This window comes from Nannobrachium achirus (assembly GCF_963921795.1).
Source record: "Nannobrachium achirus genome assembly, chromosome: 19".
NCBI lineage: Eukaryota > Metazoa > Chordata > Actinopteri > Myctophiformes > Myctophidae > Nannobrachium > Nannobrachium achirus.
This window is the reverse complement of record NC_137826.1, coordinates 37800383-37825875: the sequence shown is the minus strand read 5'-3', so window position 1 is coordinate 37825875 and position 25493 is coordinate 37800383. Positions and strand designations below refer to the sequence as shown.

Here is a 25493-nt window from a genome sequence, read left to right as displayed (position 1 = left end):
CACGGCTCTGCAGGTGAAAAGGGGAAGTTGTCTTGGATGCTGATCTAGTTGAGCTCAGTTCTGCTTCCTCTGATCTCCTGTTACTTTTGCCTTTCGGTCAGTTTTCTTCGTTGTGCAATCACCAGTTCAAAAACGTTTCTGCTAATGGTATATTTACTCGTCACCACCTGTCATAGTCCATTGTTGAACACAGAGGGTATTGTTAGTTGCACGCTAGCCAGTTGGCCTGCAGTTTTTGTGAGCGCCATTGCATTAACGATACTAACAAGCTGTGTCGTGTGATTGAATTATCACTGTGCCAATGACGTGTTCTTCCCCATTATGTGAAGTGCTTGTTGGAACGAGACTTTAATCCAGGATGTCATGACGTTGAACAGGACTGACTGGATGGAATTGGTCTTAATCAGCACCCTTGGGCGTCGAGTTAGAGCTGCAGATGTAGGCAGGCCGATTGATAAGCTGACTGTTGAGGTTTTGATGAGGAATGTTATTCAGGACCTTTGGCACATGACCCCCACCCCTGCATTTCTAATGGGAGATTACTGTCATGCTTTCCTTTCCACTGTGCGTTCCTAAACCCAAATGCCCGGCATTTAGTGTAGCTGTCGTGAAGTTTCACCATGTGACACGTGGCCTCCCGTGGACTTTTTATAGGGCAACGCGAAAAAAAATGTCCATTTGTTAGCGCTTTAGCCCCAGAGAGTTTATTCATGATTTTTAAAGCTTTTCAACGGCCGTGTTTGTTCATGTGTTTGCCAGAAACGTGTTCACTCTACACCTCAAATGTGTGACAGGTTGTGGACTAGAGCCTCAAGCACAGAAACAGTGCTTGTACTGGCGTAGTGTTTGGGTGAATTGGGAAGAGTCGGTGTCAATAACGGCTGTGCATGCTTGGAGTGGGACTACTAAGTGAAATGAGTTGTTGGATTAACCACATTAACCCTGGTGTCCCTATGTGGTGCAAATTATCACAACATTTCTGGACATTTTCAAATGTATTTTAAAAATGCTCAAAAATAGCAGATCTTCAAGTCGCAATGCATTGTGGGCTTGTGGATAGGCTATTTTCACTATTTGTTTATAGGGCTTAAATGGTTACTGTGTGTGTGTGTGTGTGTGTGTGTGTGTGTGTGTGTGTGTGTGTGTGTGTGCGTGTGCGTGCGTGCGTGCGTGCAGACAGAATTGCGTATGAACATGTGCATTACACTACTCTAACTTTCTCCAGCCTCCTACTTTGCATGACTCTTGTGCAAAGACCTTGCAGATATGTGTGTTCGCTGATAGCCAAACCGGCAGTAACATGCAGAAGAGGCTGAATGGTGTTTGACCAAACTAAACTCAAATATTAGCACTGGAACAAGAACAATCAAAAAGCCACTCTAACATGCACTGGGAGCTCGTCTGTGCCCTATTGTGCGTCTGTGTTGAGACTAAAGTTTTTACGCTTTGCGGAAAGTGTCTTGAGGCCTGTGTGGCCTCTCTGCTGCAGTCAGTCATGAGACTGAATCAAAGAGAATCTTAATGAAAGTGATAACCACCTGGTAAATCTATATTGGGCCTCATCAGTCATTGTGTCATACCCACCCACCCCCTCAGGATATGTAGGCTACATACCTGTAATGCTAAAGTTATACTCTGTCGTATAACGGTGTTGCATGCCGATGTCGCTCACCAAAAATAGCGAATCTACAAGCTCACTACACATCACAGTATTTTATTTTATGTTAGGTATTCATGTAGTGCTTCAAACCTTTCCTCTAGCATGTCAATATTCTGGTATTCACATTGTTGACAACCTAATCAGGAACATAAATAAAGACACAATCGTATTTGATCACTGTGGCATGAGACATTATTAGGCATACCCGCTGTAGCGGTGATGAGTTTAACATGTCTCTTCTCTGTCTGCAAAACAACGGAGAGAACTATACAGCAACTGATCTCAGTATTGAAACACAGCAACACACATGCCACTGATGCCAGACATTTGGGCTCTGTGAGCTTAGAGATCGTCTCTTTTCGGAGGGCAACACAGGGTGTACGCTGTACGGTGAAGTATCAGGCTGACAGTAACTCATGCCAGGGAAAGATTCCATCAAAGTTGGCCACATCTACAATATTGGCCCCATTCATTCCATCTATGTCTGTCACCTATAGATTTATAGACGCCTTTTATTTGTTTCACAGACCATAATATTGCGAGAGCGCCTCTAGTATGAGCCAATAGCCAGTGTCAGGCTTTCACACAGATATGAATATAAAGTGAATGGTCACATGGAGTTACCACAAACTGGTGATAAAAACGCATAACATTATTTTCTCTATTGGTGCGAATTCTGAGCTCTAAATCTACAGTAAGTGTTGGCTACCTTTTAAGAATGAACCACATCCACCCGGTGGGCATTTAGCTCTACTAGCATACACGGTGGGTGAGGTATAGGGATGGGACGATTCATATCACGATTATTGTGACAAAAGAAATCGCGATTTACGATTTTATCGCGATAATCAAAATCCATTATCCTGGGGCGAAACATTTGCCAAAAAATAGCCGATCTGCAAGCTCACAACGTGTCGCGTTACGACGCGTTGTGAGCTTGAAGATCTGCTATTTTTTGTTAAAGACATTTGATAGAGAGTGCACGTATATTATAAGTACCTTTTACCAATTATAGAGGGTTTAAGTGGTACCGGATATGCAGCTCGGCAAATAAAAGGTGAATTGATCCCATTGCATGACGGAGGACGATATCCTGATAAATTAAATCTCCACGATACGATTATCGTGGGTGTTTTTTATTGCGATAAACAATAATATTGCGTATTGTCCCATCCCTAGTGAGGTATGATGTAAGGGCAAAATGGCCACCATGTGAATGTCGAAGGAGCATTGTTCTTCTTAACATGGGTGTAGTTGAGTGCACGCAACACATTCTCCACCAGCACTCCAGCGATTAGGCCCCCGCTGCGTCTATGTCCACGTTGGCATTTGTGAAAAATTGTATTGTCTATGTGCGACCCTCCCCCCTTTCCCCAGGCCCCTAAGAGGTCCTCGGTCAAGAAGGAGTCCAAGGAGAAGAGAGAGAGTAACGAGGAGAGCAAGGAGAACCTGAAGGCCACCAAGTCAGATGACTCGGGGGAGGAGAAGAACGGCGATGAAGACTCCCAGAAGAACGGACAGAAGAAGAAAGGTGAACATCCATCATTAAAACGCTTAACTGTTCACGTTACCCCATCCCTTTATCCCTAAACGCAAGTATTTCAGTATCCCTTCCCTTGACCACAACAACATGTTCAGCATCCTCATCAACTGACCTCTGTAACGAACGACTTATAATGAAACACTGTTTTTGTTTTAAGTTAAAACGTCAATGTGATGCTCGAGGCTACAGGTTGAGACATCACTCCCCTCCCTTTAGATATCCTCTGGTGTGTTCAGAGCCAGTTTCTACCACCTATAGATCTCTGGTTTAAACCACACCGCACAGCAGCAGGACGATGCAACGCACCAGACCACTACCTGCGCTGTGGCTGGACATGCACTGCTCCACACATTATTACACCACTACCTGTGCTGTGAACCGCCCTGCTCCACACAATATTTACAGTGTTTCTCAGACATTTTAATTTCAAGGACTCCCAAATTGATCATGTCTTAAGTCACGAACCCCTCCCTCCCCATTTGAAAAGATTATTGTCAGATTATATTTACCACAGAATTCTGCAACTGTCTCTGCTGTAGGTGGGGAGAGAGAATCATACGATCTGAGTAGTCATCCTTATACGCATCCTTGTACACATTCTCTCATTGGATTACCTTCTAGCCTGTGAAATGTTATTATATAACCGCTGAACCCCCTCCCACCCCCCTCCTTGTGTTGTGCTTTCCCTGGACACCCTATTGCCTAGGGCATGGCCATGGGGTTTTCCTGGTGCAGGCATCATTGCATCCGTCTGGGTTTTCCCACGTTTTGATAGTCTGGTCAGAGAAGGTCTATCATTTCCATTAAGTGTCTCTGATACATCTGTAGAAGTCTCAGAGTAGACAGCACAGGTACCGTAGGTATACTATCTGCAATTTCTCTTGACACATTTTTAGCAGTTATCTTTCCCAGATGCCTTATTTATTTTTCATTTAGCAATAAACCTGCAGTGTTTGGGGTAAACGTGTTCTATTGTAGTCGTTCAGTTAATCAATGTATGTAAATTATCAGTGAAACTATCGAGTTAACGATGCTGAGAAATCTTTCAGACAGTCAGTGGATCACAGCATATCAGTGCCCAGGCGTCACTCTCTGCACTTGACATTGAACACAGGCACCTTTTAAACTTGAGCCTTCAGCATAGCAACAACCAGGAGACCCTGATAGCTGAGCTGTTTTGGCAGCAATGAAGGGTTTAAATTCCACTAGTCAGCCAGCCAGCAAGTCATAATGTCAGTCAGTCAGTAAGTCATTCTGTCTGTCTGTCAGCCAGCCAGCCAGCCAGCGAATGTTTTTTTTTTTTCTTCTTCTTTTTCTGACCTTCAGAGTAAGAGGTTATCCTCAGTGAGAAGGGACATGAAGAAAGGGAAACTGCCTTCCCCTGCGTTTCCGGTTCCAATGTCTTTTTCCCTTTCATTGCCCACTCCCCTTCTCCCTCCTTTATCATTTTCTAGTAATCCCCCCCCCCCCTCACCCTCTCGTCTCTTTTCTCAATCATTCACTCTGTCCTCGTACCTACCCAGTCAACGGATAAGCACAGGGCCACGTCACTTTAACTCCAAGCCTCTTCCGCTGTCCCAACATGCTGTCTGTCTCTCTCTCTCTCACTTGCTGGCTCCCACACACAGTCACAAGTGCAGGTCACTTCAGCAAGCAGACTGCTGATGCAGCCTGCTGGCCAGCAAAGGAATTGCAGCAGTCTAAATAGGCTGGCACTGTTTTAAACATAAGAATGTGCAGTAAGGTAAACCACATGAAACATAGCGTTTCTATTCTGGGTTTGAGCATTTGTGAATTTGTAGATATTTTCACTAATCATCGTACACAAGGGTGTAAGTAGTTCATAAGACATTGAGTCACACAACAATAAGAGATGCCACCAAAATTGACCAATACTCAAGATAAGTCTGTTTTGGGGAGAAGTGGCAGAAGAGTGTTGAATGAATTCAAACAATGTTACTCCCAATCATCAAGCATGCTGTTAGCTTAGAGGTCACTGTGTACCTTTAGAGCATAATGCACACTTCTAACACACTTGCTTCTGTGGAATCGCCTCCCAACAGGCAACAAGCACAAGTGGGTTCCCTTAATGATCGAGGTGAAGTCTGAGGGCCCCAGGGAGCGCTCTGCTTCCAGGAACAACAGCCGGCAGAACGAGCCCCCCCGCATGCCACCCAACGCCAGGAATGACCTCCGAGGTGAGTCCACCGTGACACCAGCACCTCGCTTTGGGTGACCTGTCGACACCCTGAGACACAGCGTGGCCGCAGTCTGGGTGGCAGTAACATGAACTATACGTTATGCTACAGTATATATGCCTGCTAATTGCTTCTGGAGTGGAAATGATGAGTTTCACATGTCTCTTCTCTGACTGAAAGCAATGGAGAGAACTACTAACAACTCTGATCTCGGCATTGAAGCACAGCAGCACACGATTATTACTGAAAAGTCAAATAAAATAATAAACGCATTCATATAGTCGGCATTGGTCATAAACAACACTATGAAAACCTCCACCGGCTGTCTGTCAGTCAGTCTGTCTGTCTGTCTGTCACGTCAAGTCACGTCACGCTTTTGGCCCTACTCTTATCTCTGCCACCGTTGCCCCTATCCATGCCAAGCTTTGCACACACACTCCTTGGCTGGCAAACCACAACCTCCGCCCCTGATTTCTCACATGCCCCTCTTCTAGCGCCACCATGAGGTTGCTTTTTGCAGACAACATTATTGTAGGGAGTCTTACTGGTTGTTATAAGTATGTCCAGCTGCCATTAATAGGGGACTTAGAACCAATCGACTTAAAAGCACAAAGACACTTTGGTAGAGGTTTGGGTTGTGTAGTTACCTTGCCATAGATTAACTTTGTACTACAAAGTATACAGGGCATAAGTGGTTAATCTCTCTGTCATGTCTGTCTGCCTGCCTCCGCTTCAGGTGTGTGTACAGTGCAAACAGTCCAGGTTGGCTGATGCTTATGGAGAAATGGCTGCATGCATGTACAGGCCCACAGAACATTTGTCATACTCCAACACTTGGACTTTGTTTTTCTACTTGTAGTTCTCAAGTGGTTATGTGGTTTGCTTTTAAGGTTTTTAACACGTCGTTGTTGGGTTGTTTTCCAGACTGGCACAGTCAGAAGTACGAGCGAGAGTGGCGTGACGACCACGACGAGGTGTCGAGCGTGAAGAGCGAGGGGGCGCCATTCCGTGGCGGGTTCAGAGGTCGTGGACGCGGACGAGGGAGGGGCCGGGGGCGCGGTGGACGAGGTGGCAGAGGTATGTCTTTACACTCACAAGCACGCACACACACACACACTCACTCACTCACTCACTCACTCACTCACTCACTCACTCACTCACTCTCTCTCTCTCTCTCTCTCTCTCTCTCTCTCTCTCTCTCTCATATTAAGTGCTTCAAGCGTTTCCTCTTGTAGACAACACTGGCCCATGTAAACGTTCTGGGATTCATGTTTTTGAAAACCTAGTCGAGAAAAGACAATCAGATTTGGGCTTTCAGATTTAAAAATCCCAAATTGGTCAAGAGAGTAAAATAAATATACAGGAATCGGATTTATGGCGTCATGCACATTGACAGCTAACAGTAGTTTGTAGTGCAACTGACATTATTATGCTTTAATGGAAGCGTGAAAGACAGTAGCCATTAGTAGCCTGAACGCTGTAGAAGTGATGAGTTTCACATGTCTCTTCTCTGACTGCAAACCAATGGAGAGAACTACAACAGCTCTGATCTCGGCATTGAAACACAGCAGCACACATGCCTGATATTTGGACTTTGCTGTAATGTTAATATTGAGACTATGAAGATGGCAGAACAAAAACTTAAAGGAAGCCAGTGAAGAAAAATATCTTATCTTTGGACTTTGGTTGGAATCAAACGTGAGAAAGAACATGATGTTCCCCCTGCGTAAATAGAGTCCCTATTCTGGAGTTCAAACATTTGGCGAAGATAGACAAAATGGTTGTGAGCTTGTACGGTAGATTGGTTATTTTCACCCAAGAGATTAGGTGTAGAGCGGATCTAGTATAGAGCCCTGGAGAAGCCCGGTCAACTAAGTATACTTTATAGACCGATTTCTCAGAGCGGCAACCATAACTACGGTGTCAAGCGGCACCTATGTGTGTGCGCGGACACAGCAGCTACACTGCAGCGCTCTGGAAAAAGGTCTGTATACTATAAGATTGAATTGGTTATCAACCGTAGACATTGAGGAGTGCAGTGAGTATTTAAGTGACCAGCAATGAAATCCCTCCCAACAGAATGTTCTGCCAGCTATAAAGCAATAATAAATTGAGGTTTATCCTCATTAGGAGGAGCATACCCATTCACCCAGAACACAGAAGACTTCTTTTTGGAGGAAAATGAAAAAAAAAAAAAAAAAACATAACCCTTCTTTGTGCTGCATAGATCTAGTATATCTCTTGTATATTTCTTCTCTACCCTCTAACCGTGATTGTGTATGTGATCGCCCTGATCTGGACTCCCTGCTGAGGCAATAACCACAGTAAAAACATAAGCAGTGAAATAAACCCTGTGGCGGGGGTGTTATGAGAAGAGCTTTGGGTCCCATGGGCCTTGGAGCCAAGAGGAGAGAGAGACGTGTTCACTTTGGCATGCAGTCCATTTCTTGTACTTTTTTGTCTAACTTCCCTTAAGTCAGAGATGAGACTAAAGGGGGTGTTTTGTTTTCTATGGTTGTTTTTGACGTTCAACTCTTGTATACATTTCAAATTCTGGGTTTTCTGTGAACACACCTTCAACACCTGGTCTTTTCCTTTAATTTATTCTTCGTTGCACTTGAAAGAACAGTAAATACTCATGCAGACACAACATAGGACATTAGAACACATTACATACAGGCCATGAGGTGTCGTAAGATATTTATGAGAGCGAGAGAGCTGTGAGAGATAACTGCAGCTGAGAGATACAGTAAGAGGCTCTTCTCTGGCTTCCTCCACCACACTGTGTGGTGGTGAGTCGCTTACGGTAGGAATGTTCCCCAGGGGAACAATATAACGCTCCACAAATTAACTTTAAACACAGACTTTCCGTCTTTTCTGTCTCCTATGCATACTTCATCCTGTATGTAAACAACATGTGTGTGTGTGCACACACACTCACACTCATTCACAGTGTTTAAGTAGCACACAACACTTTAAGGGGGTGTAAACTGCGCCGTAAATGTGTCAACGCGCGTTGTCTCACCCATGTGGAGCAGCATCATAGCACTGGTTGCCAAATAGTGGGTCGCGGACCAATTCTTATGGGTCACGACTCGTGTAAAATATCCATTCTGTCCATCCCTACATTTAAAAAAAACATATGCTTCAAAAGAATTTCTCCTCAAAAAATCTATATACAGTAAAAAGAAAATGTAAATGCCAAGATTTAAATGTTAAACCAAATTCCATACATTTAAGAAGTAGTGAAAATAGCCGATCTGCAAGCTCACAACGCGCGTTGTGTGCTTATAGCTATTTTCACTAGTATAGGTACTGGACGTCTGATTTATTTTTGTTTGGGAACCACTGATGTATTGATAGGGAGTCTTTCTCTGCCTGTACAGATATATCTGTTGGTCGTCTGCCCTAATCTGTCAACTCTCTAACTCATCCTCCCATCATGCTTTCTCAAGCTTACACTATATTCTTTCATCGTGTCCTTTTAGCTGTTTCTCTTTGTTCATCTGACTCAAATTTAGGGATGCAGCAGTAAACAATGAAATGATTGACAAACATTTCAGATTTTCAAAAATACTGAAAATCAGCGATCTATGATGTCTCAACACGTCTCATTATGACACATTGAGCTGGCCACATTGGCAACTTTTGCCATGTTTTGCACAACGCTGTTGTGCAATAACGTATAAACAGGGCTTTGATTCATTTTAATCCAAGTTTGTTGATCTCTCCTTCCAGGTCACTATGAGTACCACTACGGCTACAAGTCCTACGAGGTGAAAGACGGTGCTTGCGGCCAGAAGTTCAACAGCACAGTGACCTACTACTATGACAACCTGAGCAGCAATGACCTGTTCTCTGTGGACCAGGACCATCTGAAAGACTACATCAAGAGACAGATGTACGTTTATTTGTACTCAACTTTTTCTTGGTTCATTTCAACTGCTGTTTAGCTTTTCATTTAATTTAAAAAATGTATTCTATCTGTTCAGAGCCTTTTAAACTATGTTTAAACCATCTAACCATTTAGGCCCGCAGCCAAATACCTGTACTTTTGGGGGTCCTTGACATGAAAAAGTCTGAAAACAGCTGATTTAGAGGAAGGATTTAGAAGTCGGGTCAAAGATCGTGTCAAAGATATTCAAAGACTTTCACGATTTTTCAAAAATAGCAGATCTACATGCTTGCAGCGCGGCACTTGGTGCCGTGCTGTGAGCTTGTAGATCTGCTATTTTTCAATAGTTAAAGCATAAAATAATGGTTAAAGTGGTTAAAATCTAACGCGACTCGGGCGTGTTCCAGGTTTTTGAAGGTTAAACATAAGACTACTACTACTAATAATAATATAATAATAACTATAACAATTTTGCAGTGAGTACTACTTCAGCCTGGACAACCTGGAGCGAGACTTCTTCCTGCGGAGGAAGATGGACCAGGAGGGCTTCCTGCCCATCTCCCTGGTGGCCAGCTTCCACAGAGTCCAGGCCCTCACCACCGATGTCTCCCTCATCCTGGAGGTAAACACTACACTCCCTCCCGGAATTTGAGGTTTTAATAAATGGCAAAAATGTTCAATCAGTTGGTCGGTTTGGTCTCAGTCGAACAAGACTTTGACCTAGAAGAAATGGTTGGAGAGAACAGTTTAGCACTAGATTGCAAAAATGTAGTGCATGTGTCTGCACCCTGTGTCCAATTAAATTAATGTATGGCAGTAGCAATAAGAAATATCACCGTTTGCAATGACAGAGAACCCAATTAGAGGGGCAACATCTACAGCAAAAGCGTTTTGTGCATTATGGATGTACTTACTTGTTTTTGAATGTGCAGTAGAAATGATGAGTTTCACATGTCTCTTCTCTGACTGAAAACCAATGGAGAGAACTACAACAACTCTGATCTCAGCATTGACACAGATCAGGGCACATTTGCTAGTTTAGTTTTTCTTTTACTTCTTAAATGGTTGAAAACCTTTTTATTTTATTGGCACTGAGAAATGTTCACTGGTAGCTTGTTGGCATATTACAGCAATGTTAATGGAAATGGAGGGACTCGGCTGGCTCTATGTCCATTCGTTAATATTGATACAACATGCTATCATTTCCATTAGCTTGGCTAAAAAGGAATCAGCTTGCAAATATGATGATGTCAAGCTTGTGTGTGTGTGACACTATAACAAAGTATTATTCTGCCACTAAACTGAATTAAATTAGCAGATTTTATTATGTTAAATAATAATAATACAGCAGGTTATATGTTGAAAGTGAATAGTAGTCATTTTCCCCCAGGAGGGAGAAAACAAGTTCAGGTGTGGACATATCCATTCCTTTAACCCCTTGCGTTCTACTCTATCTCTCAGGCGTTGAAGGACAGTAAGGAGGTGGAGATCATTGACATGAAGATCCGCCGTAAGGTGGAGCCAGAGAAATGGCCGCTGCCTGGCCTGATGATGCCTGGAGGCGAGCACGCCGGGCCTGACTTCTCCCAACTCATCAACTGTCCCGAGTTCGTTCCCAGACAGATGAGCGACCAGCCCGCAGGTAAACGCTCAAGACGCAGCTCATCCGTGCAAACGGGGCCAAACTATAAATAATTGTGATTTAAGGATTTAATTGTGTTTATGGCATTGATCATTGAAACATGCAATACAGATTTATTTTGCTTCATAATCACAAACTATACTGACGAGTTGAAACATTTTTTTTTTTTTTTAAACTTTGTTTATTTGATTTTCAAATGAAGCATTTAAGGCAAGAAAGTGGTACAACAATAAGAGTAGCTGCTTCTTTTTGTACAGACATCAAATATACAACAGTGGTATAAGGGTTGCAATTTTTCGAGTTGAAACACTTTTAAACCCATTTAGCAGTGTTTTATTTATTTTTTCCTATCATAGTTACTGCACTTTGGCTTTGTGATAGACAGAGTAGAACAGGTGGATGGATCTAGACAGGCATGGATAAAAGCAATGGCTGGGGAGAACATGAAATCGTTTGACACTAAAGAAATAACCCAGTGCATGTTTCTGCACCGCGTGTTCAATAAAATGAATGCATGGCAGTAGCAATGACAAACGTCTCTTCATTATACAATGACAGTGATCCCAATCACAGTGCAACATCTACAGCAAAAATAAATATCTTCGTCCCTGCAGGAAGATTTTGTTTGCAATCTGAAAGTAGTGTAGGGAGCTATTTTTTATTTTTTTGAACGTGCAGTAGAAATGATGAGTTTCACATGTCTCTTCTCTGACTGAAAATCAATGGAGAGAACTACTTACAACTCTGATCTCAGCATTGAAACACAGCAACACACCCCTGACAGATTGAGCTGTGAAACGTTAAAACGCCCACTTGGGGGCGCCGATGGCCTCGTGGTTAAGCTGCATACCATTAAAGAGCATAGCAGTGGTGGCCATTTTGTTTACCGGCTCTGGTTCCACAGATAGAAAGCCCATTCCTTCAGCCCATAGAGATTTCAGAAAGTATTTATATTAAGTATTTTAAGCCTGGAACCAAGCCATCCAGGGTCCTGGTGAATCATGACCATGAAACATTTGATTCTGTGTCAAAACATATTTGAAAACGGCCCAAAAAAAAAGGTGTGAAACGTTGCCTTTTTATTCTCCAGCCTGACAGCCAGTCCTGGGTTCGATTCCCGAGCCCTATGGATCTTTGCTACGTGTCTCTCTGACTCTCACCGTCCCCTCAAAGCCCCCAAAAAATATCTTGAAAGAAATGTCCACTGGAAGCGTGGAGAGCAGTATTCATGGGCGTCGCTTAAAGATGAGCTTCCCCAGGTGGATGGGGTTCTGCCGGGTGTCCAAAACATTTTGATTGACTGGGTTAGAGCAGAGTAAAGGCCAAGCGAACCCATAAGTACATTATGGAAACACACTGTTTAGTCATCAACCAAAGAATGAGAAATAACTTCACTGTATTTGAACAGATCATGTCATACACAGAAAAGAAAAAGAAAAAAAATCCGCCTCTCTCATTCACATGTTTAACAAACAATCAACATCATCATCACAAACTTCATATTTATGTAAATCATGTTTATTCTGTCTGCAGCAGTAGACTATCAACAAAAGAAATGACAGTTGCTGATCTGCCCTCCCAGAGGTTGCATGGTGACACCCATCAGTGTCTGCCTGCCTACCCTCGCAAAAAAGCAAGTGCTGTCTGAACTATGAAGCTAAATGTCAACACAATACAGACATCATCAGAGCCCTACAGGCTTTATCAAGTACTGTGTGCACTGAATGATGTTCAAATGATGTTTACATTGTGCTGTGGAAAAATAAACATGAACCACCGAGACTCTTGCAGTCTTTTTAACCGGTGTAACGTGTAGAATGCTTTCTTAACTCTTTTGAAACAAGACTGCACTCTTGTCGAGGTGCCAACTTGCTACTTGTGTCAAATATGGCCTACTTGTGTGCCAGCGGAGTGCGCAAGTAGGGTGATCGGTGCTCTCTGTATGTGGCTGACAGTAGGGTGGGTATGTGACAACACTTGTTGGTTGGTGGTGACATCACCGAGAACGCTGCTCTCTCATTGGCTGAAGACCCATCCTTTGTACTGTCAGCCACACACAGACAGCACCGATCCCCCTACTGCACTTGCGCGCTCTGCTGGTGCAAGTAATTCGTTCAAATTCACCAGAGTAAGCCTTGCAGTGTTGACCCATTTCGAGTGATGGATCCATGTTGATTGAATTGATCAGAGAGACACAATAGACATGTCAAATCCATGCACATTTTCTAAAATGTATCATTGAAAACGATCTTGTTTTCCAGTGACATTTGAAATAGCCTACTTATTAACGATTGATAGGACCATGGTGCTGATGGTAGCCTATTGTACAGTATGTTTTGAAAGCCAGTAGTCCCAGAGGAAAGTTTGAATGATTCAAACGTTTCATATAGTCATGACTGTATTCTCTATTTAATATAAGCTTTTTATGACACAGCTTTAGTTTTGGAAGATGCGGTATGACTTTATTTCATTGTACTTTTCTGTCGTCGTGATTTGACTTTGTATTCTTGATAACAGAATGTTTGTGTGACTTATGTTTTTGACGCACTAGCCTCTTAGCTCTTAGTCTGTTAGTCACTTTTATTGACAACATAATATAGTTTGATGGTTCAAGGTGCATAAACTATAGTGTAGCTTTTCTTGGTTAACATGTTGTATTATTCAGCCCTACATTTAGCCTTTGATATACTGTATCTATATTCTGAAACGTAACTATAAAACATAAACAAATATTTGATGACATAGTTTTATTTTTTATGACAACATACGCCTTTCTATTTTGATGACATGGTATAATATGTTTCATTATTTTAGCATAGTATTATTTTATAATGTATTTTCTTTAACCACATTAGTATAAGATTTCTGCTTTTTTTTTTTTTTTTTGCTTTTCTTACCTGGTAAACTATACTGTTATTCATATTTTGTTTTTATTTGTTGTTGGTAGTTTTTTATGGAACATAGTATTAGATTTTGTTTTGATGACAGTGTGGTGTCTTTTCTTTTTACGATTGTCAACATTACTTTTAAAATGATTTGACCACCTAGCACAGTATGAATGTAATATGTGATTCAAACTTTATCATCGAGTATTGGCACATAACATCTTACAATAGACTGCATACAAACCAGTCGTGTGGATACTGTAAGGCTTGTCAAAAACAACAAAAGACAATTGCGATTGCTTAGGCGATAACACATTTTGGCCTGGCCTATGGACTAACAGGACTTGTTTTTGCTTAAGGTACACGAAACGGGACAATAAAAAAAATCAACCAAAAACCGATATGCAATTTATAGACCATTTGTTGGTCTGAGCAGAGAATGAATGTTCTGGGCTAACCCTCCTTTGTCTGCTCCAGGTTCCTCCAAAACGGGTGCGCAGCAGCCCAAGATGGACTCGGACACCTCCAACCTGAAGACCATGCCCAAAGGCCTGTCGGCCAGCCTCCCTGACCTGGACTCGGAGTCCTGGATCGAAGTGAAGAAGAGGCCCAGGCCGTCTCCAGCCAGACCCAAGGTGAGAGGAAGATCATTTAGTTTTTCACTTTTTTATTACTTTTAAATGGCAGTAGTAGGCTTGGGCGTGTAGTTTGGGTTTAGAGCTGACACGTATTACTATAATTCATACAACGTTTTCATAAAAAGTAAAACGACTCACAACTTGTCACATTGCAAGGCGTTGTGAGCTTGTCAATAAGCTATTTAGACTAACTCAGCACCCCGAGAACATTCTTTCAGCCATTCACTGTGTGAGTTTGGTAAATCTCACATCTGTGTTTGTTAGATCAGATATTACAGACAAAAGCCCCAAACAAATCTGCTCCTTATCGCGATCAGTGTCAAATATCTGCTCACTCCTTCCTTAAATCATTACCCATTCTCTAATGCAGTACATTCTACTCTACTTCCTTTGGCCTTATCTTATATTCTTTGTATGTTTGGGATCCATCTATCCTTTTCACACTCCCTTCTTCTCTCTTCTGCCTCATCTTTCTCTGTAGCAGCAGCAACAGAAGGAGAAAGAAGACCCGGCCCGTTCTCCGGTTCCCCAGGCAGGTTCCTCGCCCGCCCCCTCCGCCACCTCAGCCGTTAAGGTACTACTTTAGTTTATATATATATGTTTCATGTTTCCTTGGTTACATAACTGGATATTTCCTTTAGTCTTTACATGTTATTGACTTCAACCTGACGGCATTCATGAGCGATATCGTATCTGATGGAGAAAGGTCAATACAGTCAGTCACTGTCAATACAGGATAGCAAAACTGTTTGGCTTTGATAAACATCTCATCCTTAAAGTGGCTTTTAGCATGTGAACTCAAATGTATAATTATATTATATTTATATTATAAGGGATAAGGGATTTACAGGTGGCCCCCATATCCAATTTATTACATCCTCCACCCCTGGCAGCCGTTTGTCTATATTCTACACACTGTAGTTAAATTTACTTACTTAACTACTTAGCCACGTAATTTGACAGCAAGAAAAACTCACTTATAACCTCCTCCTATTCTTTCTCCTCCTCTTTCTCCACTTTTCTTGCCTTTTCTTTGCTTTTCTCTTCTCCTCTTCTGTTCTCCTCCCCTGTCTCTCTCCTCTCCAGGACGGAGGGGAGCAGGACGAGCCCGAGGAGCTGGACTTCATGTTCGACGAGGAGATGGAGCAGATGGACGGCCGGCGCAACACCTTCACCGACTGGTCGGACGAGGACTCGGACTGCGAGATCGACGACAACGACGTCAACAAGATCCTCATCGTGACCCAGACGCCGCCCTACCTGCGGAAGCACCCGGGAGGCGACCGCACCGGACACCACGTGCCACGCTCCAAGCTGACCAACGAGCTGGTCAGGGTGATCAACGACGGCCTCTACTACTACGAACAGGACCTGTGGGACGACACCTACGAGCCTGAGTACGCCACCATCAAGGTGAGGTCCTGTCCGTCATCGTCTGGTCCAGCTAGAGTTGGTTTTACATCTTAGCCAGTATTTAGATTATGTTTTCTAGACTTCCCAATGGTCCTGAAAGTTTCAACCCAGCCCAAACCGACCCACGTGAGTTGGAATAGCTAGACCTGACGCACACCCAAAAGAAATGGCATTTTGTATTATTGATCATCGGGGAATACCAAACTAGCTTTGTGATGGCTTCACAAACCCTACTTGCATCGATAAAGAGTTCATTATAGATCAGTCGTTCCAGGGGACAGCAAGATAACGCTTGGCACACCGTGCGACACAGATCCAGCATTCGGAGTGGGCTCTTCTGAAAGCTTCTATGTTATGTGCGTTCCCCCATTGGAGGTGTTTCTGTCCAAGGCTAGATGATGAGCAGATATATTATTCTTTCATTGGAGGACTGTTTCTGGATATGGCACCCTCACAGAACAGAAAGCTCCTGTCCGGGGAGAGAGAAGGGCCATGATTGTGCTGTGGCCACCGCTGGCCCATTGTGGCATTGTTGCCCCTCTTTGTGGAGTCACACGTGCTGCCAGGCACACGTCCAGCGACATGTGGAAACACAAGGCCTTGTTTATAAATAAACCCCCACCGGCAAGGCCTCGGCCTGCCTGAGGGGTCCAACAGGCGGGTCTTCTGGGGGAAACAAAGCTGCGAAGATGAACGCTGGAAGATCCCAGGACACTTGGTTCAGCATGGAGGAACGCGTTAGTGGTTCTCAGCAGGTAGAATCGGAGATTTCAAATATTGATTCTTAGCGATTATTCTATTGATTACAATTGAGAACGTTTTTTTTGGAATATCAACCAATGCCAAAAATTGGGAGAGATTTTTATATATATATATATATATATATATATATTTTTTTTTTTTTATAATTGACAAAAATAACAGTTCTACAAGCTCACAACTTGTTGCTATGAAACCCATTGTGAGCTTGTGGATCTGTTGTTCGTGCTATTTTTGAAAGTCGATGATTTTATTCATAATAAAAGATTGGAGATGCTGGATGGCACAGTCAGCTGTTGACGTTGTTTGTTGTGTTAGTCCTGTATGTTAGTAACAGTAATAGTAAATTACTATTATTAGTTCATGTAGTTACTATCAGTAGTTGTAATTTATTAGAGATGATAGCAGTTGTGAGCGTTATTATTATAATGATCATAATTCTTAATGTTAGTAACAGTGATAGGTGGTTACAACATGCCAGTACTGGTGGAGCTAAGCGATGAGGTGTGTGTGTGTGCTGTTGTGATGAGTTTGTTCCAGCAGTTGGAATGTTCAGGGTGCTCGTAGACTGCTTGGGTGTAGTGTTGTTCATATAGGCCTGCTGTTAGCGTCCAGCTCCACTCACTGCAGAGAAGAACCCAATGAAGGTTAACATGAAGGTTAAAAAGGTCTTTCTGGCAGCCGTGTTCTGCTGTTGTATCTCTGTCTCCAAACTGTTCCAGAAAAGGTCTGTCGCACACATCATGAAACTCACTTCAGCGTCTTCTCCTGAATTACATCTTCCGGTGGCTTTATTATCGTAATTTTAGTTTTTGTTGTGATGTATACACAGTGGGGCTCTTGAGTGTGTTCATGTTCACTCGCGATTCATTGCGTTATGTTGCTTCCTTTTTGTATATACTATGTTTCTTTTATTGAAAAAGAATGCTCTCCACTTGAGAAGTGACGGTACTGTTTATGTCTGAAAGCAGTTCATTTAATGCAATGTGGTGTTGATCTTCACTTTGCCATCCCTAAAAGGTTTTTTCTTTATTTAGTTATTTATCTTTAGGAGACAAATACCTCTGGCAAGCCACGGAAGGCCATTACTATACTTGCATATAGTTCTCCCGGTTGTCATCTCTATTAAACCACCATGTTTTCATCTCAACAGCAAGAGGTGGAGAACTTCAAGAAGGTCCACCTGATAAGCCGTGAACAGTTTGACTGCCTGACCCCTGAGCCCCCTGTGGACCCCGACCAGGAGGTACCCCCAGGGCCCCCACGGCCACAGCAGAGTAAGGACGCAACCTCAACATAAACCTTGTTTTTTATTATGACGTTTTGACGAAAATATACAGTATATTAAAATACAGTATACAGAATTGAACTTCCAACAACATACCTATATCACACAAAACATTTGCCCTCCAAAAATAATAGGAAACCTGAAACCGCTGGTTTGATATATTATATGTGCTGAATAAATTCCGTCTCTCATCTCCTCAGTTCCCACAGATGCTCTGGCAAACAAACTCTTCGGTGCCCCTGAACCCTCCACGATAGCCCGCTCACTCCCGACTACTGTGCCTGACTCGCCCAACTACCGCAGTGCCCGCACGCCTCGCACGCCCCGCACGCCTCACCGGAAGGACCCCACCAATACGCCGCGTTTCTACCCTGTGGTGAAGGAGAGCCGGCCAGTCGACGCCAAGGTGAGAATGTCCTGAAGTCAGCGGTGCCTATAGGCAGGTGTTTAATAGGAAATGTATTAACCATATGAACCCTAGCGCCCCTGTTATGGGGAGTACTTGCGGTGAAAATATCAAATGTTCACACAAGACTAGTTTTACATTTTTTTAATTCAGTTGAATTTCCACACATGTTTTATTTGGTGTTGCGCGCCAAAAAGAAAACTACAGATCTTACGCAAACTAACATGTGAATCGTTGCGACATGTTGGCTTGTAGATCTGCAAGGTCTCAGAATCGATTCTGTCATTTCCAGGCAATGCTGAGTCTCTGTGGAAAAGTTAGCCTGGAGCCATTGAGCATGTCTAATCTGAAATTACATACTGATTGATTTGATAGGTTCAGTTTTTGCCATATTGCTTTTCCCGTCCATGCTTCAAATAAGTTAATAGTTGGAGCTTGATCTACAGTTTAATCTAATGTAATGATAGATAATTATGTGATATATCTTGGAGGTGGCCGTAGCTTAGTGGATAGAGAGACATCAGGTAATCAGAAGGTCAACGGTTTGCCCTGCAGCCAATGTGTCCATGAGCAAGGCACTAACAACAGCTATAGAACTCAATCCAAAGACCTGCATTAAATCATAACATTAGACTATAGACAGCTGGCCATCTCTCATGAACATGTATTGATTGTGTTCCTTTTCCACCCCTGCAGACCCCCAGGAAGAGGAAGACCCGGCACAGTTCCAACCCTCCCACAGAGTGTCACGTTGGCTGGGTGATGGACTCCAGAGAACACCGGTCCCGCACGGCTTCAGTCAGGTAAGAACGTTATCCTTAGACCCTGTCATTGGTATTTCTTCACCTCTGTTTTGTGTTTGTCACTGTCTATACATGTAATCACAGTCTATCTATATAAACTCTGACAATATGTTTCTGAGTCAATGTCACCAAGACAAACAAATGCTTTGAGTTGGACAGGACTTGACTCCTATTTCACCCCACCTCAGCTCCAACGCCAGCCCGTCGGAGGGCACCCCCGCCCTGGGGAACATCGGCTGCACGCCCCAGTCCCTCCCCAAGTTCCAGCACCCCTCTCACGAGCTGCTCAAGGAGAACGGCTTCACGCAACACGTTTACCACAAGTACCGCCGGCGCTGCTTAAACGGTACACACACACACTCAACAGTTACTTTTTAACTTGTCCACTAGGTGCCAGAGTTGAGGCTGTTTTATACTTACACACAAACTTATTGTAGTCAGCTTTTGCTTATCTCTCGTCCATTTCTCTACCAAACAGAGCGGAAGCGGCTGGGAATCGGCCAATCGCAGGAGATGAACACGCTGTTCCGCTTCTGGTCATTCTTTCTGAGGGATCACTTCAACAGGAAGATGTACGAGGAGTTCAGACAGCTAGTGGTAGAGGACGGAAAGGAAGGTTACAGGTACGGAAGGAAACCACCCTGCTCATTCTACTACTTTTAATTTGAAGGAACCCCTTAACTCTCAGTTACAGACCTGTAAGGATCTATTTAGAACCTTGAGGGTCCCTGGACCTCACTTTGAGAACCATTGTTTTATAAGATGGTTAGTCCTGGTTAGGGCTTTTACTGTCGATTATGAACTGCTAATTATCCATTATTTTCTTAGTATTTATTCTATCGACTACTTATATACTAATAATTCAATTCGGATCAATCTCACAAAAAACTAATTGTGTGTGTGTGTTCAGGTACGGTTTGGAGTGCCTCTTCAGGTACTACAGCTACGGCCTAGAGAGGAAGTTCAGACCAGACATCTTCAAGGACTTCCAGGAAGAGACCGTTAAGGACTACGAAGCTGGTGAGAGTAACACACACACACACACACACACACACACACACACACACACAGAGAATAGTTTAGATATAAAATTATGGACTACAGAGGTTGTGTTCAGATTGGGAAAATGTTTTGTTCTGAAAGTGAATCTACCCTCCTCCCTCACACAGGCCAGCTTTATGGACTGGAGAAGTTCTGGGCTTTCCTCAAATACTCCAAAGCCAAGACCATGGAGATTGATCCCAAGCTGCAGGAGCACCTGAGCAAGTTCAAACGTCTGGAGGATTTCAGGGTTGATGTGAGTGGAACGTGTTTATTAACTCTCTGTTCAGTTACGCTCAGTACAGTTACTGTCTGCTCAGTTAATCCCGGCGTGGAGCTTTTAACACTTTGAGTACCATAGTTTTGCCATAACTAATGTAGATTACTGACTGCCAAGGCTTTTTCCTATTGTGTTTACCTGATTTTCGGGGGCTCTGTGCACACGCCGCCTGCCCATCGTGTGCGCAGAGAAGAAAAAATACAACCGCGATGATCCGTGTATAAGTTATGATCCATAGAAAACAGCCCATTTTGACTAAATGCACGATATGGGAAAATATAATATAATAATATAATATAAAATATAATATTGGTCTATTTATCGATAGACCAAGAGTAGCTATATGGAATGGAAAGGTAATTAGACCCCTCTTTTTCATTTTCCCTCTTAAAATTGCTAAATACAAGGCACAAATACTTACTTTCCATACAATCAATTATTTGCATTGCGAATCGATTCGATACCAATTACCGCATTTTAAAACTATACGATACAAAGCCAAAACGGTACGATATTTTGCTTTTGCAAACAATATAGTAGATCATTGCAAATTAAAATCGATTCAGTTACTATATCGTTACACCCCTTGTTACCGGCATGGTAACCAGTTAGCATGTTAACGGGAGGACTACTGGGTGAGAACCGCTGACTTGACCCATTTAGACCAGGTACGCATATCGGCGTCACCACTTTAACCATTATTTCATGCTTTAACCATTAAAAAATAGCAGCTATATAAGCCGCGCTGCAAGCCTGCAGATCTGCTATTATTAAAAAATCTTGAAAATGAGTGCAAATCTTTGAATGTATATATATATATATTTTTTAAAGCAGACATTTGTAACACAAATCCTTCTTTCTCTTGGTCCCTGGAACTAAATCTTTTCAGATGGGGGTCTGTGGTCAAATACATATAATTCTAGGGGTCCTTGACATGAAAAGGTTTGAGAACCACTGACAGAGAAACATAGGTTTTTCAGAAAGCTGTTAGGATCTAGAAGACTTTTTTTAAGGTCTAAATGGGTTAATGAATGTCACCTTTTTTTTATTTGCAGCCTCCCATGGAGGAAGGCGGCCGCAGGAGGCACTCGTCGAGCGGGGACGGTCGCCGCCGCCACCCCTCGCTGCCCTCCAGCCGGCCCCACAGCCAGGCCAGCTCCTCAGGGCCCAGCCCCGCCCCCACCCCCACTGCCCTGACCGCCCGGGACGATGCCAAAAACCCCCCCAGCCACAGCAACAAGGCCCCGGCTGCTGCTGCCTCCACCTCCTCCACCGCCGCCACGTTGGACCCCAAGGCTCTGAAGTAACCCCCGCAACACGACCCCCCGTCGGCCGCACAGATCAACCCCACAAACTACGCCATCTAGTCGCTAACTCTGTCTGCGCCACAGGAGGGGGGAGGGGGGTCCAGCCCTTTGTGCAAGCATCAGAAAACCCTTTACCCCCCCCTCTCCTCCCCCCCTTTATTACAACTTGTGATTTAGGAATAAAGGAAGCAAAAGTAACGATATTCTTCCGTTTTGGTTTTTGGAGGGGGGGGGATAAAAAAAAAAAAAAAGACCTTGTATGTCTTGATGAGACGAAAGTTGAAGAAATGGATGGACATGTTTTATTTTTTATTTTATTTTATTTTGCAAACCATGACTCATTCTTCGCCGGCTGTTTGCCATGGGAGAAGTCTTGTTTTTGTTGTTTTTTGTTGTTGGTGTTGTCAGGACAGCGACTGACTGCTTGCGGACCCTCCTTTCGTGTCACTGGACCCCCGTGTTCTTTTAGATTGACACTACTCTCCGTGGCTCCAAGCCAGGCATGCGATTCCCCTCGCTCAGATCTCAACATTTATGGTTGTTGTTTCCTCGGCGGGAGTGATGATTTGGAAGCGAGTACTTTTGGAGAAAGAATTGACCGTTTGATTTTTCTTCTTGGGGCTGGACATTAAAAAGAAAATGAAGAGGAGGAGAAAAGAATTCTGAAAATATTTCAAAAACCAAATGAGAGAGAGAGAGAGAAAAAAAAAGAGAATACCATTTAAAAAAAAGAAAGTTAAGACTTTAATCTATCGGTATGAACATTGAGGATCATTGAAAGTTGCCTTATTTTAATGGTTTTACTTGCTTAGCTGTGCCCGCCACCTTAAGCTCGATTGTACAGCATTGACATTTGCAGATCACACGCCATCACAAACGCCACTTCCAGCAGAGGCCACTAGGTTGTGCCCTGTCTGCCAAAAAAACCTATTTTCCACCCTCTGTCGCCTATATCTTTCCAAGTCTTCCAAGTGTCGTATGGTCTGTTACAAACCCTGTCAAACATCTACATCTTCCTGTTTGAAAGTTGTGGCTTCTCGTGCTTAAAAAAAAAGAAAAAACACTTCAGTGGGAGGGAAGGATGAGACGGCGTCCCTCGCACTCTTCCTCGGACCTCCCTCCTCGCTGATCTCCCCTATGGACAGTGTGCATCCATCCATCCATCCATCCGTTGGGACATCCATCCATCAACTGACCACCATCGCGGCACCAGGACTGGAAATCAACCAATCCGGATTACTTGAAGAAACCAAGGTTTTATCAGAGGAGGAGGCTGACATGTTCGTTTAGGTGCTCCGGGAGAGATGTTCGGTGAACGTGGGCTTTTGCTTTTTTTTTTTTTTTTTTTTTTTTTTTTTGCTTTTTAAACCTCCGCAGAGGTTCTAAGCCCAAGGTTGGCAGCGCAGCCTAGCTTTGGCCTTGAAACACTCGCCATCTCTCCTATTTACATAACAACACACACACGCACGCACGCACGCACGCGCACACACACACACACACATCAAGCTGAATAGGAAACACACACACAGCTCTGTGTGTTGCCACAGAGAGTGAAAACTGTTCCGTTTGAGGACCAACGGACAACTAAACACAAGACTGGGACGGCTACACACTTTGTTCTGTTCAGTCGGAGCGGAGTTCCAGTCGGTGAAACCGTTGAGTCAAATAAACTCTAATAACCTAGCAAGGATAATTTAATCCTTTATCCGAACACAAGTACTGATGATGATGATATCAAATAGACGAGTGATTTTCTTTTCTTTTTCTTTTTTTTTCTCCACTAATGTAAATGTGAATTTGACAGATGAAGAGAAATTATTACAAACTCCCTGCAACTTGTTTATAGAACAGATTATATATTCGCCTTACATGTGTACGTACTCTTAACCTTTTTTTTTTTTTATGTCGTATAATTATCTTTTAATGCTTTTTAATTTCAATTTGCTGTGTTTCTATGCTATGGAGATGGGTTTGTCTCGGTGTCTGTCAATGTATGCTTTTGTGGAAACATCCATGGACTTTCAGGAATGGGAACATAGTACAAAAGAAGAAAAAAACTAAAGGGAAAGTTGAAATTAACAGGCATTCGTGCTAAGGAAAAGAAAATCTGCGTTAGCTAAACAAGAAAAGAAACGTTGGAATCTGAATGAAATAGTTGGATTTTGTTTACAGATTGCATGGTGTCACTGAGATGGTAACCGAATGTCAATTCCAACCGCCGCTTAAGCATAATTTATACTTTGTAGTACAATGGTGTGGCTTGCTTAAATTAACTTATCCACAACATACAAACGGTGGCCCGCGCTGAAAATGGCGGATCGACAAACTCGCAACGCAGCTCACCGCGCACACGACGGTGGCGCGTAACTATGTATACAATGGGCTTAATTTTCAGTCAGAAAAGTCTAGGAAAGTATGGCAAACGGTAGCATTGGAAGTGCACAAAAAGTTGGAAATGGTGTCGACATACACACGATTGGGCGAAGATTTCACTGAAAATCAAGTGTTGAATTTTGAAGTCAAAAGATGACTAGGAACCTTGTGACCTGCCAAGATTAATAATTCATGGATATTGATCCTTTTGTATAATTCTTTTTATTTGGCAATTAAGATAAATTTCCAGCAAAATCAGCTGGTGGTTCCCTTGTGTTATTATGTCCAATTGTCATGTTCATGTTGTTTGTTTTTTTATTTTGTTGGGGAAAACAAAAAGAATCTATAAGAGATAGCGAGAATTAACTTTATTTTTTAGCTTTTCTTTTCCTTTCTTGTTTGGCTAAACTCCAGGGAGCTTCGGGTTGATTCCAGAGACTTATAATTGACGAATCACTTTCCCCCTAAGAATCATTTTATTTGAGATTTAAAGATTAAAAAAATAAATAGAAAATACACAAAAATAAATGTGTATATGGAGATTAAACCCCCCAAAAAAGGAAGAAAATTCCCATTTCCCCCCATCATGCCCAAGCTGTGCTTTGATTGGCGAACTGGTGTTTGGCTGCAGAACTGGCAGGTGGCCACAGGGAGGTGCTCTTTCCCAGCCTCATGCCCTTCCCTCCCCATAATGTGATGATCATCTCCGTGCACTCCCACACCCCCACCCTCCAAAATTCCCTTCCATTTTGATGGAGAATGGTGGGTGGGTTTTCGGGGTCTTATCTGTCTTCTCTTTAAGCAAAGGGCAGAGTCTTTGCTGGACAACCCAGACCCCCTGACATGAACTGAACAGGAGGTGGGGGGTGGGCTGAGTTTACGGTGCCGGGGCGCTTTGAAAATGGACTTTGGCTTGATGGCCGAATGCTGGAGAGATGGAACAGGAGTGATGAGGAGGAGAGAGACTGACAGAAACGGAAACCATCTCGGGTTTGGCGTTTTTTTGACCCAGAGGATTATGGCCAAAACTTGATGTCTGGAGACTGAAGAAAGAAAAGGACAAAATTCCATAAAGCCATATAAAATAAGAAATAGCTGTATATGAACCATTAAAAACATGTTAATAGTTCATTACCATTACAATATCCTAGGCTTGTCACAAGGAAAAAAAAGATTAAAAAGAGGAAAAACTGAACAAAAAAATATATAAAATGGAAAAAATGTAAAATACTTGAATGAGATCTTGTATTATAACATTTAATATTCATAATATCTGCTTTGTAGGCTGACGTGATTCGCTATTAGTGTTATTTGTAATTTGTAGTAATTATGCTTTTCCTTAATAAAGAAAAAAAAAACACA

The 25493-nt window shown here is 42.9% G+C and overlaps 1 protein-coding gene across 2 annotated transcripts in view; it reads left to right on the top strand.

Moving 5' to 3' along the window:
- larp1 (La ribonucleoprotein 1, translational regulator) overlaps positions 1 to 25493 on the top strand; it is a 65562-nt gene extending 40069 nt beyond the window's left edge. For both annotated transcript variants that reach the window (XM_080749900.1, XM_080749899.1), the window contains 17 exons: positions 3038 to 3191; positions 5267 to 5401; positions 6326 to 6478; positions 9140 to 9302; positions 9774 to 9918; positions 10758 to 10938; positions 14301 to 14458; positions 14943 to 15035; positions 15548 to 15874; positions 17787 to 17910; positions 18122 to 18327; positions 19024 to 19130; positions 19319 to 19476; positions 19609 to 19753; positions 20041 to 20150; positions 20300 to 20427; positions 21507 to 25493. In XM_080749900.1, coding sequence (XP_080606026.1) covers positions 3038 to 3191; positions 5267 to 5401; positions 6326 to 6478; positions 9140 to 9302; positions 9774 to 9918; positions 10758 to 10938; positions 14301 to 14458; positions 14943 to 15035; positions 15548 to 15874; positions 17787 to 17910; positions 18122 to 18327; positions 19024 to 19130; positions 19319 to 19476; positions 19609 to 19753; positions 20041 to 20150; positions 20300 to 20427; positions 21507 to 21758 — 2739 coding nt within the window. In that variant the 3' untranslated portion in view covers positions 21759 to 25493. The remainder of the gene's footprint in view (positions 1 to 3037; positions 3192 to 5266; positions 5402 to 6325; positions 6479 to 9139; positions 9303 to 9773; positions 9919 to 10757; positions 10939 to 14300; positions 14459 to 14942; positions 15036 to 15547; positions 15875 to 17786; positions 17911 to 18121; positions 18328 to 19023; positions 19131 to 19318; positions 19477 to 19608; positions 19754 to 20040; positions 20151 to 20299; positions 20428 to 21506) is intronic.